At 37.0% G+C, this 16,191-nt stretch overlaps 2 protein-coding genes across 6 annotated transcripts in view; one reads left to right on the top strand and one right to left on the bottom strand.

Annotated features, from left to right (window-relative positions):
- The first annotated feature begins 6,767 nt into the window (after nucleotides 1–6,767).
- Nucleotides 6,768–15,624, top strand: cd7al (cd7 antigen-like). Its single transcript, XM_051712128.1, has 4 exons — nucleotides 6,768–6,943; nucleotides 7,810–8,163; nucleotides 12,306–12,412; nucleotides 13,758–15,624. The coding sequence occupies exons 1-4, from the start codon at nucleotides 6,880–6,882 to the stop codon at nucleotides 13,950–13,952; spliced, it is 720 nt and encodes a 239-aa protein (XP_051568088.1). The 5' UTR covers nucleotides 6,768–6,879; the 3' UTR covers nucleotides 13,953–15,624.
- The window catches only part of rhot1b (ras homolog family member T1), a 41,688-nt gene continuing 34,913 nt past the window's right edge, over nucleotides 9,417–16,191 (bottom strand). For 2 of the 5 annotated variants that reach the window (XM_051712063.1, XM_051712065.1), the window contains one exon: nucleotides 15,240–16,012. In XM_051712063.1, coding sequence (XP_051568023.1) covers nucleotides 15,895–16,012 — 118 coding nt within the window. In that variant the 3' untranslated portion in view covers nucleotides 15,240–15,894. Of the gene's footprint in view, nucleotides 9,560–10,185; nucleotides 10,328–15,239; nucleotides 16,013–16,191 lie in introns of those variants that run through there. The other 3 variants (XR_007898627.1, XR_007898630.1, XR_007898631.1) reach the window with 3 other exon arrangements.

The following is a 16,191-nucleotide window of genomic DNA, read 5'->3' as shown; positions in this document are numbered from 1 at the left end:
CCTCCATCATCTCAATGTCAACAAACATGACGCAGAAATTGAGATCATGGACGCATTTAGAGGCCACAGCCTCATCGTTGATGACACCCTTCGACAGCAGCTTTAGGCTGAAGGGATGGAATTAGTGAAGTTCAGTCTCAAACCGACTGGCTTGACCACTATATTTCATAGTCACATAAGCAGATCGTCATCTTACCGAGAACACACTATCAGTTTGGTTGCCCTCTGGCTCCTCCTTAGTGGTTGGATCATCATCTCAATTATTGAACACGCCATGTACAGGTACATTCAACACCTACAGGCCAGACTGGACTCACTTCTCATACAGCTGCATTTTACACACCAGTCTGAGCCCATCACACAGGTTAACCCCATCATTTCCAAGGATAAGCCATTTTAACCTTTAACCCTCCTTTCCTCTAACATTTTGTTCCTAGTAACCAATGTCAGGTTCTACTTTGATTTTGTGTTATGACCAAAGAACAACAAAGGATTGTGTTATGGTTAATGCTGTGCCTTCCAATAACTTGAAATGTTTATGTGTGATGAATGTAGTTTTAGAATTAGCTAGAAGTTCTATGCCCAGATGTGCCTCAATCTCTGTCCAGACGATAAAACCTCTGTGAACTCTAATGAACTGTATGGACTGTGCAACCATTTCTCTTTCCTATCAGGAATACATGGATGGCGTAACCCACAGGTTACTGTGAACCGACAAGAACTGTTCGGCCTTTCAGTTGCTCTAAAGATGCTGGACAACAACCAACTCTTCAGAACAAAGGGGGAATGTTGGGCCTCATGTATTCAGATAGAAGACAAAGGCAGGCCTAACAGTCATAAAAAACATTCCTCAAGCCCCCTCCTTCTAAGTCAGATGTTGTACTGATAAAAATCGCGCCAAAATCAAACAAAGGGAGTCCAAAACAGACTACAGATCCATGAAGCCTTGCCCTCTAAAGGATCGAGCTCTCAACTCCTATAGGATGAGGCACACCACAGAACATCCCTCAAACATGACATCATCAGGACTTCAAATAATTCTGAAATGCTTCCAAAGTGGCTTCCGGCTGACTTCGTTCACCGAATACGGACGTAGCTTTTTGCTGCTCTCCGGTGTAACCTCGTGGCATAAGGAAGTAATGTCCGACTTGAAACTGTAGCCATACAATCTCCATCTCGCTGGACGAGTTGAGATTACTCTGTGTTCAACCAAACACTCTAACGGATCCGAAGGAGACCGCCGAGCAATTCGCATCTTCATCCGTTGGCCTACAGAAGTGAAGAGATTAAAGATTTCTCTTCCATCTTCAATCAAGTCGACATTTCTGAGTTCTCCGCCAGCCCGCCGAGAATCAACAGCCGTACCGCCCGCCGACAGAGCGAGGAAACGGCCCCCCGTCATCACCCAAGCCTCAAGGAACCGGGTCAAAGTTAAAGGACGGAGGAAAACACATTCTACCTGTGTCCTCATGCGATTCAAGTAAGAGGTTTACGTCTGGGCAGAGATAGAATATTATAGCGTGTTATTCTTGTGTTTCAAGGTTTTTGCTTGTACAGTTTACGGACCGCCATGTCCGCTAATTATTAATACTCAGGGTATTAATTATCACGAATTTTTGCTGTATTGTAGTCCAACCAAATTGGACTGTTGTGCATTTTCGCCATCGCGGGTGAGACAGCAACTGAGTTCATCCATTAAAGAGTCAAATAACAAGGGACTTTTACGAGCCCCGCTCGTAAAACCGCGTCTCTGAGTGATGAACACGGCTGCTTCATCTCCAGCTATCGCGAAATCAGCTTTCGGGCTGTCACTTAATCATCTCTCTCTCTCTCTCTCTCTCTCTCACTAACCACACTGCACACACACACACACACACTGTCACACACACACCTATGTGTTATAGGATTATTTTTATTTCCATATCTAATCATATCACTGTTTAGTTTGTAGTTGTAAGTCGGAAGTTTATTGACTGCATTGTATTAATTATTAATTGATATTACTGCATAAATAAACTTTGTTTATATTACAGAGAGAAGTGTTTTGGTTTGTTTTGCATACGCCTGTGTCGTGCTGACGGGATGTCAGTGCTCGGATTCAAACCTTCATTCATTGTTTTTTTATTCGAAAATCGATATTCTTCGGATGTCGATTTTCCTAAGAAAACAATCTAATATTGAGACTGTTTTAATATTCGGTTATTAGTCCCTGATTTCAGGGTGGTGCCCCGTCAATGTTAATCCTTATTAATATTCTATTGATTTTTGATAATTGATAATTATCTTTGATTGAATTAGAATGATCAATAAGCTAGTGTTAATTTTAATGTTTCATCGATGTTAACAATTGATAAGTGTTGATTTTAAAGGATTAAAAAAAAAGTTAACATTGATTCTCATTAATGTTCTATTGATTTTAATAATAATTATCTTTGATAATTATTAATTATTGCTAATAACCAAACTTGCTCCTAAACGTAGCACACTACATTTACTGGAGTCCTATATGAGGTTTTAATGAGTTAGATCCAATTAATTAATTTAAATATTGATTAATAACTACAGAAATAATTATTAATTATTTCTGATAGTAACACTGATCTAAACAACCAGTAAAGCCCTACATAACTGTGACCTTAATTGCCTACTGTCTGTAAGCTGTTAGTATCTTAATGACCGTTCCACAGGTGCATGTTCATTAATTGTTTATGGTTCATTGAACAAGCATGGAAAACATTGTTTAAACACTTTACAATAAAGATCTGTAAAGTTATTTGGATTTTTACGAAATTTTCTTTAAAATTCAGTGTCCTGAAAAAGGGACGTTTCTTTTTTTGCTGAGTTTATATATATATATATATATATATATATATATATATATATATATATATATATATATATATATATAAATATTATTTTCCACTAATACATAATAATTTTATTTTCCACTTTTAATTTAACCAACATCAGTCCTGATCATAACTACCAAATATTCATTCATTTTCAGGATTTTAACCCTTTAAATGCCACTTTGTTTATCTAATGCCACTTGTTTTTTATGGAAAAAAAAACAAACAAAAAAAACATGAAATTATTTTCCATACATTAATGCTACGGGGAATTTTTATTTTTATTTGGATTATCACAGCCTGGGATATGTCAATGATTAGCAACAGCATTGATTTTGATGCATTATTTATTTTTATTTTTTTGTGAAGTGTCAGATAAAAAAAAAAACAACAGTACCTGAGAGGACAAAAATGTCCGTGTCAAAAAACTGCCATAAAAATATTATATATTAATATTATTTTCCACTTTCACTGACTTAGATTTTTTAACCAATATCAGTCCTGATAATAACTACCAAATATTCATAAATGTTCAGATTTTTAACCCTTTAAAGCCAGTTTGTTTAAATAATGCCACTGTTGTTTTTTTACACACACACACAAATTTCTCAGTACACATACAAAATAGGCTCTGACATCCATACGAACACACCCACACAATTTTAGCTGCATCATTTATTCATTTGGCCTGTTGTGCTCTCTAATTCAGCAAACAGAAAATAGGAAAAAAGCATGTGTTTGCTCGATAGGCTAAACATGAGAAAAATGGTGCCATCTGGTGGAAAACGTTAAAATTAAAATTTTGAAGCCAGGACTCTGGAATGAAAGCATAATATAGAATTCATGATTTCATGCTTTAATGGCACTGAGATCAAATATTGCCAGTTTAATGGATTTCAGTGGGACATTCTTGTCCTTAAGGTCCTGAGAGTAACTATTTTGTGTACACAGTGTCTAATAGATGTATTATAGGAACTGAGGTTGAAATATCAAAATTCTCCAAAAAATGGGGAATTTTACCTTTGGTAAAATTTATGCCGTTGGCATTAACAGCCAAAATGTTCGAAAAGACAAAAATGTCCCGAAGGTCGCACAAGGGTTAAAGTTGTCACAAGGGTTTCCTTTATCTCTTGATCTTGAAAAAACCTCAACAGCACACCTCTTAAAGGTAGAGTTGAAAACATTTCCTCTTATGTATACAGTAGCAAGAAAAGTATGTGAACCCTTTGGAATTAGCTGGTTTTCTGCATTAATTGGTAATAAAATGTGATCTCATCTTTTTCAAAGCCACAAGTATAGACAAACATGCCAGTGCTTAAGCTAACAACACAAATAATGATAGTCTTACATGTCTTGCACAAGGTTCGGAAGGCATTTTGGACCATTCTTTCTTACAGAACTGTTTCAGCTCAGCCATATTGTTAGGATTTCTGGTGTGAACAGCTCTCTTAAGGTCATTCCACATCAGCTCTATTGCGTTAAGGTCTGGGCTCTGACTGAGCCATTCCAAAAGGTGGGTTTTCTAATTTTGAAGCCATTCTGTAGTGGATTTACTTAAATGTTTAGGGTCATTGTCCTGCTGCATCACCCAACTTCTACTGAACTTCAGCTGGTGCACAGCCACCGTGACATTATCTTGTAGGACATCTTGAGCAACTTGAATTCATTTTTCCCTCGATGATGGCAAGCGGTCCAGGCCCTGAAGCAGCTCCAAATCATGATGCTCTCTCCACCTTCACCGTTGGCGTGATGCTTTCATGTTGGTTTGTGGTGCCCTTTTATGCCATGCATAGTGTTGCATGTTCTTCCCAAACAATTCAACCTTAGTTTCAACAGTCCACAAAACATTGTCCCAGGAGCATTGTGGAGGGTCAAGGTGGTCTTTGGCAAACTTCAGGCATGCAGCAATGTTTTTGTTGGAAAGCAGCGGCTTCCTTCGTGGTGTCCATGATGTTAACCAGTTCCAATGATTTGAGTCAATTTGGCTAGACGACCACTTCTATGGAGAGTAGCCACAGTACTAAATCATCTCCATTTATATAGCCTATCCATGAGTTTTATTTATTTTAGAAGCTTAAAGCAGTTCTTTTAGGAAACTTATTAATGTGCCAGTGTTTTGTAATGCATGTGATTTGTCTACAAAAAAGTTAATCTACACTTCTTGGGAGAGTAGCTGCAGAACAAAATTATTATTTTTTTTTTTTTTTATTCAAAGTATCTCTAACCCACACCTCCAATCTCGTTTCATTAACTGAATCCAAGGTTTGCCAAGTAATTAGCTTTTGTTCACGTCATTATCCTAAGGGTTCACATACTTTTTTCCACCTACACTGTGAATGAGTGATGTATTTAATATGTACAACAAGAATACAATAATTTGTGTGTTATAAGTTCAAACAGATTGTGTTTGTTCATTGTGGTAACTCGGGTGAAGATCAAACCAAAAAGGGTTCACATACTTTTTCTAACCACTGTGTATGTGTATACATACAACGATCAGCCACAACATTAAAACCACCTGCCTAATATTGTGTAGGTCCCCTTCATTCTGAGATGCTATTCTTCTGACCGCAGTTGTACAGAGCAGTTATCTGAGTTAACGTAGACTTTGTCAGTTCGAACCAGTCTGGCCATTCCCTGTTGACCTCTCTCATAAACAATGCATTTCTGTCCACAGAACTGCTGCTCACTGGATGTTTTTTGTTTTTGGCACCATTCTGAGTAAATTCATGAGACTGTTGTGTGTGAAAATCCCAGGAGATCAGCATTTACAGAAATACTCAACCCAGCCTGTCTGGCACCAACAATCATCCATGTGATTATCTAATCAGCCAATTGTGTGGCAGCAGTGCATAAAATCATGTAGATACGGGATAGGAGCTTAAATTAATGTTCACATCAACCATCTGAATGGGGAAAAATGTGATCTCAGTAATTTGGCATGATTGTTGGTGCCAAATGGGCTGATTTGAGTATTTCTGTAACTGCTGATCTCCTGGGATTGTCACACACAGCAGTCTTTATTTACTCGGAATGGTGCCAAAAACAAAAAACATCCAGTGAGTGGCAGTTCTGTGGACGGAAATGCATTGTTGATGAGAGAGGTCAACAGAGAATGACCAGACTGGTTCAAACTGACAAATGCTATTCTGAGATGCTGGTTGGCGCTGTTTTGGCAGCACGAGAGGGACCTACACCACATTAGGCTGGTGGTTTTAATGTTGTGGCTGATCTGTGTATATATATAGAGAGAGAGAGAGAGAGAGATGTATGATAGCAGAACCCAGTTGAAATAAAACCCTTTAAATCAAGAAACCCTTTATTATAATTGTATATGTATTATCATTTAAGTGTTTTCTTCACTTTTTTTTTTTGTTTTTCTGCAACTGGTTGATGATGGTCTGGACTGCTGAGATCATTTGAGTAGCTTTATTTTAAACTATCAAATGAGATCAGTAAAGTATTTTTATATCAGTATATTCACACACTCATGATTTAAACACTGAAAACATCAACTGAGTTTGAATCAGACAATGAAGATGTTTGAAGTTGCTGGTTAAAGGACCTGAGAACATAATATGCCATTTCATTTTTGGAGAGAAGCCTACAGTTAGCGAAAATGGCATTAAGCTGCTTTTTTGTAGATTTGTTATCCTTTATCCTATTTTTCTGCCAATTAACTTGTCTGATCCTCTTCTGGTACACTTGCAGCAGCCCTCCTTTAAAAAGGGCCATGCTGTGATATTGCTGTTTTGTGCAGAGATTTGTTGAATCTTAGCAGAATACTTTAACTGTCTGACTCTGTTTGTGTTAAGTGACAGTTTTGAAATGACGGTAAACTTGTAACAACCCAGTCTGACTTCCTTTTCATTTTGATCTTTACAGGGCCCCAAACCCCACACCCTTTCAAGGAGGAGTCAAAATATTTTGCTCCTCATTTTCATGTGAGATGATTTGTTGGTTATACTCAAGAGTTTAACGTTTCTTTCTTATTGTGCACACTCTTTCTCTTTTTCTTTAATCATCTTCAATGATGTTTGGCTTTAAGAATGCTCAAGTTAATCTGTTGTTTTTTATCATCATCTCCATAACAGGTAAGTCAATTTTTCAAATACAGTACATACCAGTTTTAACCCTATTTTTGAACCCTATTATTATTAATGTTTTTTTTAAGATTTGCTGACCAATTCACACATTGTGGTTATATGGTCGGCATTAAAACAAAAAAGTTTACACTACTGGTCAAAAGTTTTGAAACACTTGACTGAAATGTTTCTCATGAGCTTAAAAATCTTTTGATCTGAAGGCGTATGCTTAAATGTTTGAAATTAGTTTTGTAGACAAAAATGTAATTGTACCATCATATTTATTTCATTATAAAACAAAAATTTTATAATAATAATAAAAAAACATTTTTGAAATTGATGACTTGGACCAAATAATAAAGAAAAGCAGCCAATAAGTGCCCAACATAGATGGGAACTCCTTCAATACTGTTTAAAAAGCATCCCAGGGTGATACTTCAAGAAGTTGGTTGAGAAAATGTCAAGAGTACATGTCTGCAAATTCTAGGCAAAGGGTGACTACTTTGAAGATGCTAAAATATAACACAAAATAATTCCCATAGTTCCATTTATGTTATTCCATAGTTTGGATGACTTTACTATTATTCTAAAATGTGAAAAAAAAAAAAAAAAAGCAATTATATATATATATATATATAAAATAAAGAATGAGTAAGTGTTTCAAAACGTTTGACCGGTAGTGTATGTGCAGAAATGTTTGTCCACAATATATTGCAGCCAGACATATCCTTACGTTTTATTTAGCCTATACATGACTTTTATTCCAGAAGCTTAAAGCAGTTCTTTTAGGAAACTTTTTAATGTGCCTGTGTTTTGTAATGCATGTGATTCATCTACAAAAAAAAAGTGACTAACTTTGTACCATTTCACCTCAGCACATGAGGGTTTTGTTTATATCCACAGAATAAGAAATTCATCTGTTGACATTTCCTGTGAATCAGTAAAGAAAGAGGACAAACCGTTTGCCTTTTCACTGAAACGCAGATTGCTGCAGTCCAGATCAGTGCTGTATCTTTCTAAAGGCTTATCAGCAATCATCAGTGAGCCTGTGGACAAAGATCGCATTACTGTCCGTGATGAGTTAGACAACCGTACAGTCCATCTTAGAATCTCAAACCTTCAAGGACGGGATACAGATGTGTACTACTGTGAATTTCACTATAGTGATTTTCCATTTGATAAGAATATTCCTGGCAAAATGGAGTTCTTTATCTATGTTGAAGACTTGAGTAGGTGACCCTTACAAGTGCTACATACATTTTACTGATGTGATTTTGAATAGCAGTTTATATTCAGTCTGCCATCAACAAACCTTTATCAAGTAATACAAGACTTGTCTTATGGTTATTTCTGGCTTATTTCAGTACATGATTTTTATCCAGCACAAATGGATGAGTTGATATTTGCTGTAATGCCACCACCAAGCCCTGATAAAAACATTATAAGTGGGTCATTCCGTGTCAACTCAACCCGATTTGTTTTTTTACTGATAATAGATAAACATAAATGGCAAGGCCAAAATATGAAATGCCATGGATCAGTAATTACTGATTTAATCTGATTTGTCTGATTTATGCATTATTTTGTAAAGTCAACTGATTTTAGTAATATCTACCAATGCATAATTATTCACACCAATCTCTATCTAAAAATAATTATAATGATACTGCTACCTTTCTAAGGTTATTTTTTGACCTGTGGTTTTGCTCCAAAATCATCAAAATAATCATTCATGTTAATCTGTCGTTTGATAATTTATGGTAACAATTTACATTGTTCCATTAGTTAACAACTTTAGTTTACAAGAACTAACAATGAACAATACTTTTACAGCATTTATTAATCTTAGTTAATGTTCATTTCAACGTATACTAATACAAGTTAGTTAATGTACTATGAACTAACAATGAACAATTGTGTTTTTATTAACACAATTAACAAAGATTAATTAATGCTGTAAGAAATATATAGTTAATTGTTTGTTCATGATACCTAATGCATTAACTAATGTTAATGAATGGAACCTTATTGTAAAGTGGTACCAAATGTATAAAAAAAAAAAAAAAAAAAAAATCCAAAATTGAATCCAGGGAATTTTCTAAAGATTGGTTGATTTGACATGGAAGAATAACCTTGAAAGTGCTGCTGTTTTTAGGGAGTTTAGTTTGTGGGAGAGCATACTTTAGTCCTGTTAAACTGGATGGGAACATTTTGTAACCTTTAAACTAATTAAATATACAAGCCTTATGCACTGGATTCCCACTGCAATTTCTTTTGGGTAAAACCTCATTGAGGTACAAGAAAAAAGATTTCTGTGAGTGAAAGCAGGTAGAGAATCTGATGCATTCAAGCTGTGAAAGTAAGACATTTCTCATGAAAGTTGTGATTCAAACAGACCACAGAAGTATTTATCCATCCTACACAGGTCAACATACACTATATTGCCAAAAGTATTCGCTCACCCATCCAAATAATTGAATTCAGGTGTTCCAATCACTTCCATGGCCACAGGTGTATAAAATGAAGCACCTAGGCACGCAGACTGCTTCTACAAACATTTGTGAAAGAATGGGCCGCTCTCAGGAGCTCAGTGAATTCCAGCGTGGTACTGTGATAGGATGCCACCTGTGCAACAAGTCCAGTCGTGAAATTTCCTTGCTACTAAATATTCCACAGTCAACTGTCAGTGGTATTATAACAAAGTGGAAGCGATTGGGAATGACAGCAACTCAGCCACGAAGTGGTAGGCCACGTAAAATGACAGAGCGGGGTCAGCGGATGCTGAGGCGCATAGTGTGCAGAGGTCGCCAACTTTCTGCAGAGTCAATCGCTACAGACCTCCAAAGTTCATGTGGCCTTCAGATTAGCTCAAGAACAGTGTGCAGAGAGCTTCATGGAATGGGATTCCATGGCCGAGCAGCTGCATCCAAGCCATACATCACCAAGTGCAATGCAAAGCGTCGGATGGAGTGGTGTAAAGCACGCCGCCACTGGACTCTAGAGCAGTGGAGATGCGTTCTCTGGAGTGACGAATCACGCTTCTTCATCTGGCAATCTGATGGACAAGTCTGGGTTTGGCAGTTGCCAGGAGAACGGTACTTGTCTGACTGCATTGTGCCAACTGTGAAGTTTGGTGGAGGGGGGATTATGGTGTGGGGTTGTTTTTCAGGAGCTGGGCTCGGCCCCTTAGTTCCAGTGAAAGGAACTCTGAATGCTTCAGCATACCAAGAGATTTTGGACAATTCCATGCTCCCAACTTTGTGGGAACAGTTTGGGGATGGCCCCTTCCTGTTCCAACATGACTGCGCACCAGTGCACAAAGCAAGGTCCATAAAGACATGGATGAGCGAGTTTGGTGTGGAAGAACTTGACTGGCCTGCACAGAGTCCTGACCTCAACCCGATAGAGCACATTTGGGATGAATTAGAGCGAAGACTGCGAGCCAGGCCTTCTCGTCCAACATTAGTGTCTGACCTCACAAATGCGCTTCTGGAAGAATAGTCAAAAATTCCCATAAACACACTCCTAAACCTTGTGGAAAGCCTTCCCAGAAGAGTTGAAGCTGTTATAGCTGCAAAGGGTGGGCTGACATCATGTTAAACCCTATGGATTAAGAATGGGATATCACTTAAGTTCATATGCGTCTAAAGGCAGATGAGCGAATACTTTTGGCAATATAGTGTATTATCTAGAAAAAAATATATATTGTTCTTATTTAATGGCTGCAGAACCTGAAGTGATTGAAAATGATAAGGCCATGAAATTAACCGGAAAGCTCCTTTACTCAATGACAGATGGCTAAGAAGGCTGTTTTTGTTCAATCTTTTTTGTGCATAGTTCTCTCAACCTCTGTATTTGCTCTCTTTTACACCATATCAGTTGTCTTTTGTTTACCATTTCTGAAAAGATCTATTCTGCACTACCAGGCAAAGGTGGTGTTATTGTCAGGCCATATCTGTGTAAGGCTTTAGAAATGTCCTTGTCTGCATTGCACATACATTTTCTCACACTGGCAAGACTTTGTAAGTACATCAGGCATTCACACATACTGATTGCAAAGTATAATGATGGCCAATTACTTGATTTAGAAAATCAGCTGTGCACACTTTTTTTGACAAATTTTTTTGAGACTGGGTTAAGTTGTCGCATGAGCGAGATGTTGCAAGCAAGAGCAATATCTCAGTAGCTTTTGAGTCAAAAGCCCAATTGCACAAATGTGTCTGCTTTTGTATGTTGACTTCAAGCACCTAGTTCAAAACCCTCTTAAATTAGAATAAAATTTTACCTAAATTTGTGTAGAATAATTCTATCATCGTAAAAAAAAATTCCAATATCATATTTTTGCTATAAGTGTAATAAGTAAATAAGTCAACATAAAACCACACTGACATACATTTAGACAAGCATTAATGATAATTAAATGCTTTTAAATATTGGTTTACTATTAAATGGCAGGTTCCATTGTGACAACTTACCCCATATAATGTTACCCTTAAAAAGGTACTAACTTTTTCCTAGGCAAAAGCACAATGTTCAATAGCTTTTTCAGTACCAAAGTCTTTAAGGGACACTATATGGCCAAAAGTGTGTGGATGCTCTCATCTTATTATCAGGTCTGGGTATTCCAGTGTTTCCAGTGAAAACGATTTTTTTTTTTTTTTTTTGGGGGGGGGGGGGGGGGATTTTTCCCCTTTTTCTCCCAATTTGGAATGCCCAATTCCCAATGCGCTCTAAGTCCTCGTGGTCGCATAGTGATTCGCCTCAGTCTGGGTGGCGGAGGACGAATCCCAGTTGCCTCAGCGTCTGAGACAGTCAACCCCCGCATCTTATCACGTGGCTTGTTGAGCGCGTTGCCACGGAGACATAGCGCGTGTGGAGGCTTCACGCCATCCACCGCGGCAACAACGCTCAATTCACCATGCGCCCCACCGAGAACAAACCACATTATAGCGACCACGAGGAGGTTACCCCATGTGACTCTACCCTCCCTAGCAACTGGGCCAATTTGGTTGCTTACGAGACCTGGCTGGAGTCACTCAGCACACCCTGGGATTCGAACTAACGAACTAGCGAACTCCAGGGGTGGTAGCCAGCGGGTTTTACCAGTGAAAACAATTGTTAATGTGACACGATACAATGGCATTCTAGAGAATTCTTTGCTTCCAACTTTGTTGAAAGTTGTGTGAATGACTCAGAAATATTCACTGGAGTAGTGTGGAAACTAGCCTTGGTCTCCACTAAAAAAAATTTCCAAACAAACAAAAACTAAATATTTCAAGGAAATAACCATGAGAAGGTGTTGAAATACAGTGCTTTAGAGAGGGGTAAAGCATGTCTTCTTACGTGATCATATATTTGTTGACTGTTGCAGCTCATGAGCCCTGCAGTTGTTTAGGTTACCTGCTACTGCTGTATGTGATCTCGGGCGCTGCATGTCTGCTGGGTCTTCTGGTGGTCACCCTCGTCACAGCTTATTGCGTAAGTATCTCTCTCTATTTCACATTTGCTTTAAATTATAAAGTGCTTTGCATTTCTGTTCAAATAAGGTACAGCTGGTGGCAGTTATTTTGTTGAATAATAAACTGGTGTTGTAACTGTTGTTCACACACCAGAGCCACTAGGGTAAGATTGCACTCAGAAAGAGAGTTGATGCAGTTCATTTCAAAATGTTAATATTAATTTGTAATGTTGGTTCCACAAAATATATGTTCAGTACAATTAAACTATTGATCATACATTTGGAATGTTTTATATTTAAGCAATATCACACAAGCAAGAGTGCTGTTGCTCCATTATTTCCATTTCTTTTTGTAAAGCCATGAACAAGGAGAAGCAGAGTGATACAAATAGTGAAGCGTCCCAGTGCTGTTAAACTGTATATCAGCACTCTTGGAATGTTGCTCGTCCAATCAAATCCGAGGACAGAACTAACTGTTGTTCAAAAGTCTTTAACAAGTGGATTAAAATACTTGTCTCAATCATTTGACCTCTATGTGAGTTTGGTTTTCAACTGGTTTTGCATTGGACATCACGTGGCAACCCAGCAAAGCACCAGAATTGTTAATCATACAAAAGTTATGAAAATGTTCTTAACATCAAACATGAAATGTATTAATATTACCATATACTGGGCCCAACAGGTTGAAAAATGATTAACATGACAGAGGCCGAATATGAAAATTGACAATTTTGTTAAATGCATTGTAAAAAATAAAAAGATACTCGGGGCACCAGTTGGGATTTCTTTAGTTGCAACACTGATGAGTCCTCTGGAGATCCTCCAGACACCTTTATTAGTTTTCTAAGAAACTTACTCATAGTTCCTGCAAGAACTATAAAGGAATTTAAGGACTGTCTTAGATGCACTAGAAATATATCTTGAATTTCCCCAGTGGCATAACGAACATCAAAAGTGTGATATGGTGTGATACCGGCCTCACACACAGAACAAACACTGGGGTAAAAATTGTATTAGCATAAGCCATATTACAAAGTGACAGATGCATTTGCGCAAAAATACCACGGAGTTTGAATGAGAACAGTGCATTTGATGCCAACAACACTCCCTTTTAAAAGCTGATAATTCTATTTATTTAGCTAAGCTTAACTGAATTATATAGTAAATTGCAATTTATTTTTTGCATTTAGCATAGTTTTCCCCTGCTGTCCAGGACCTAATCTGAACAAGCCTGCAACCCACCAGTTGAGAACTACAGTTTTATGTGGTCTTTGAGATTGTCTGTGAGACATATGTCTTACAACCCACTACATATTCACTGTTTCGGCTAACCCCTCCCTTCTACTAACTTCCTTTCACATACAGTGTAAGTTTCCTAACCGTAAAAAACCACAACCTGTCGTTCCTGTTTATGAGGAGATGGCTGGGGTGTGGCCAGCCAAAAGAACAGCCACCAGCCGTCATGTGGATATCACAACACTGGAGGAGGCAATTGACTCCACCTTACTCAGTAAGGAAAACATCTATGTGAAGTCTAATTCAGTGAAATGTAGTGAATGAGGTGTTCACACAGAGCTCACTCTTCTGGGGTTCACTCATGATGTCATGCCACGGGGCATTGCTGAATCATCACTGGCAGTTTTAAGTTGTATGTTAGAAAAAAATTGTCTTTTCATCTCATGTTTTATACAACCAAACTGGTTACTCAAGACATTTTTATTACAACAAAAAAAGAATGTCAGCTTGTCAACATGTCTGAATTTTTGTCTGTAGCACAACACAGATAAAGGAGTAGTTAAATCAAAAATTAAAGATTTATCATTATTTACTCACAGTCATGCCTTCCCAGATGTGTAAGACTTTTGTTTTGTTTTTTCTACAGAGAACGCATCCAAAGATTTTTAGAAGAATATCTCAGCTCTGTATCTCCATTCAATGCAAATGAATGGTGATCAGACCTTTGTAACTTAAAAAAAAAAAAAAAAAAAAAAAAAAAAAATCACATAAAGGAAACATAGAAGTATGACATATGACTCCAGTGTTGAAATCCATATCTTCAGAAGCGATATAATAGGTGTGGGTGAGAAACAGAATAATATTTAAGTCCTTTTTTACTCTAAATCTCCACTTTAACTTTCAGATATGAAAGTGAAACTGAACAGGCATTTGGAGTAAAAAAAAAAAAAAAAAAAAAAAAGGGCTTACATTTTGATCTGTTTCTCACCCACACCTATTATACTGCTTCTGAAGATATGGATTTATCCACTGGAGTGATATGGACTACTTTTATGTTTCCTTTATGGGACGTTTGAGGCTACAAAGGTCTGATCACCATTCACTTGCATTGTATGGACCTATAGGCCTGAGATATTCTTCTAAAAATCTTTGTGTTCTGCAGAAGAAAGAAATTCATACACATCTGGGCTGGCATGAGGGTGAGTAAATGATGAGAGAGTTTTCACTTTTGGGTGAACTATCCCTTTAACAAAAATCCTTCAAGATAACTTCTAGTTAGTCAAAAAAATTGAGAAGACCTGAAAACAAAAATAATTTATAAAGGTGACAGCTTTGTATTGCTATTTTTGTTTTTCTCCCTTGTGTACGACCAAATCCGAAAAAAAAAAAAAAAAAATTCTTTACTTGAAATGAAGGGTGAATGTGGCTAAAACCTTTTGTGTTTTATCAAAGAAAGTCATACAGTATACAGAGCTTGGAACAACATGAACATGAGTAAATTACAACATTTTCATTGAACTATACCCTTTTCTTTCCATTGTCTGTCAGGCAACTTCTAAGTGGAAAAAATGTGATATCACAAAATACACTGTTGCAAGACCTGTTTATTGAAAAGTTTAAAAAAAAATTAAAATAATAAATAAAATTGACAAGGGAAAAAGCCTGTTCATAAGCTGTTTACATAATTAAAAAAGACCTTTGTCTATACCTATAAATCTACTAATGTATCACACTGAAGCTTGCAAATGGAGTCCAGAAGATTCAGTGTTTGTACAGCTTGACATTAACCTAGACAGAAGCTGCAGCTTCCTGTCTTGTCATTTAGTGGTAAAAATACATTTTAACCATATAACTAACAGTCCACCTCACAGTTTGAGATAAAAAATGTATGTGGATATGCAAAGCAAGTGTATTTTTACATGTTTAACGTGTTGAGATAAATGCTGTTTTCATTAACATGGCATCAAATAAATATGCTTTCATTATTTACATACCATTTACAGTTTGTCTGTTTAATTATTAAATAGCATTTCAAATTCAAAGCAAATAAACAAGGGTTATAATCTTGTTTTCCATCTCAAGACTTGGGAACACTAGAGAAAAATGTACATACAACATTATTTAAATAGAAGTACAAATATATCAGCTATGTTTCTTCATGATTTGAAAAATGAATACAATTTTACCCCTCTTTCTTTTAGTTCTCTCAGCAGACGGGAGACAGCTAGGGTAAGTAGTAAGCTAGTAGTAAGTTTTAGGGGTCTGCTCATCGAGATCTGAGGAGGGCCCTGTACATGGTAAAGCCAAGCACAGCACAAACTGTGGCTCCAATACTCGCTCTGAGCCAAAATGTAGAGCTCTTCAGGTCAGCATGTGTAATATGCCTTTGAAAGAAAAAACAAATTATTAAAAAAAGTTTCATTTAATGTTTGGTAGCTTACATTTACAGTACATCTCTAAGGCAACAACTTAAAAATGAGTAACAAGTCTGTAACAATGTAAAGCAGAACTGAAACTAATGATGCTAATGTGCAGACCAAAACTTTACGAAACTCAAACATCT

This window comes from Myxocyprinus asiaticus, chromosome 12, assembly GCF_019703515.2.
Source record: "Myxocyprinus asiaticus isolate MX2 ecotype Aquarium Trade chromosome 12, UBuf_Myxa_2, whole genome shotgun sequence".
NCBI lineage: Eukaryota > Metazoa > Chordata > Actinopteri > Cypriniformes > Catostomidae > Myxocyprinus > Myxocyprinus asiaticus.
Note: the sequence above shows the minus strand (reverse complement) of the source record. Positions and strands in the feature narration are given on the sequence as shown.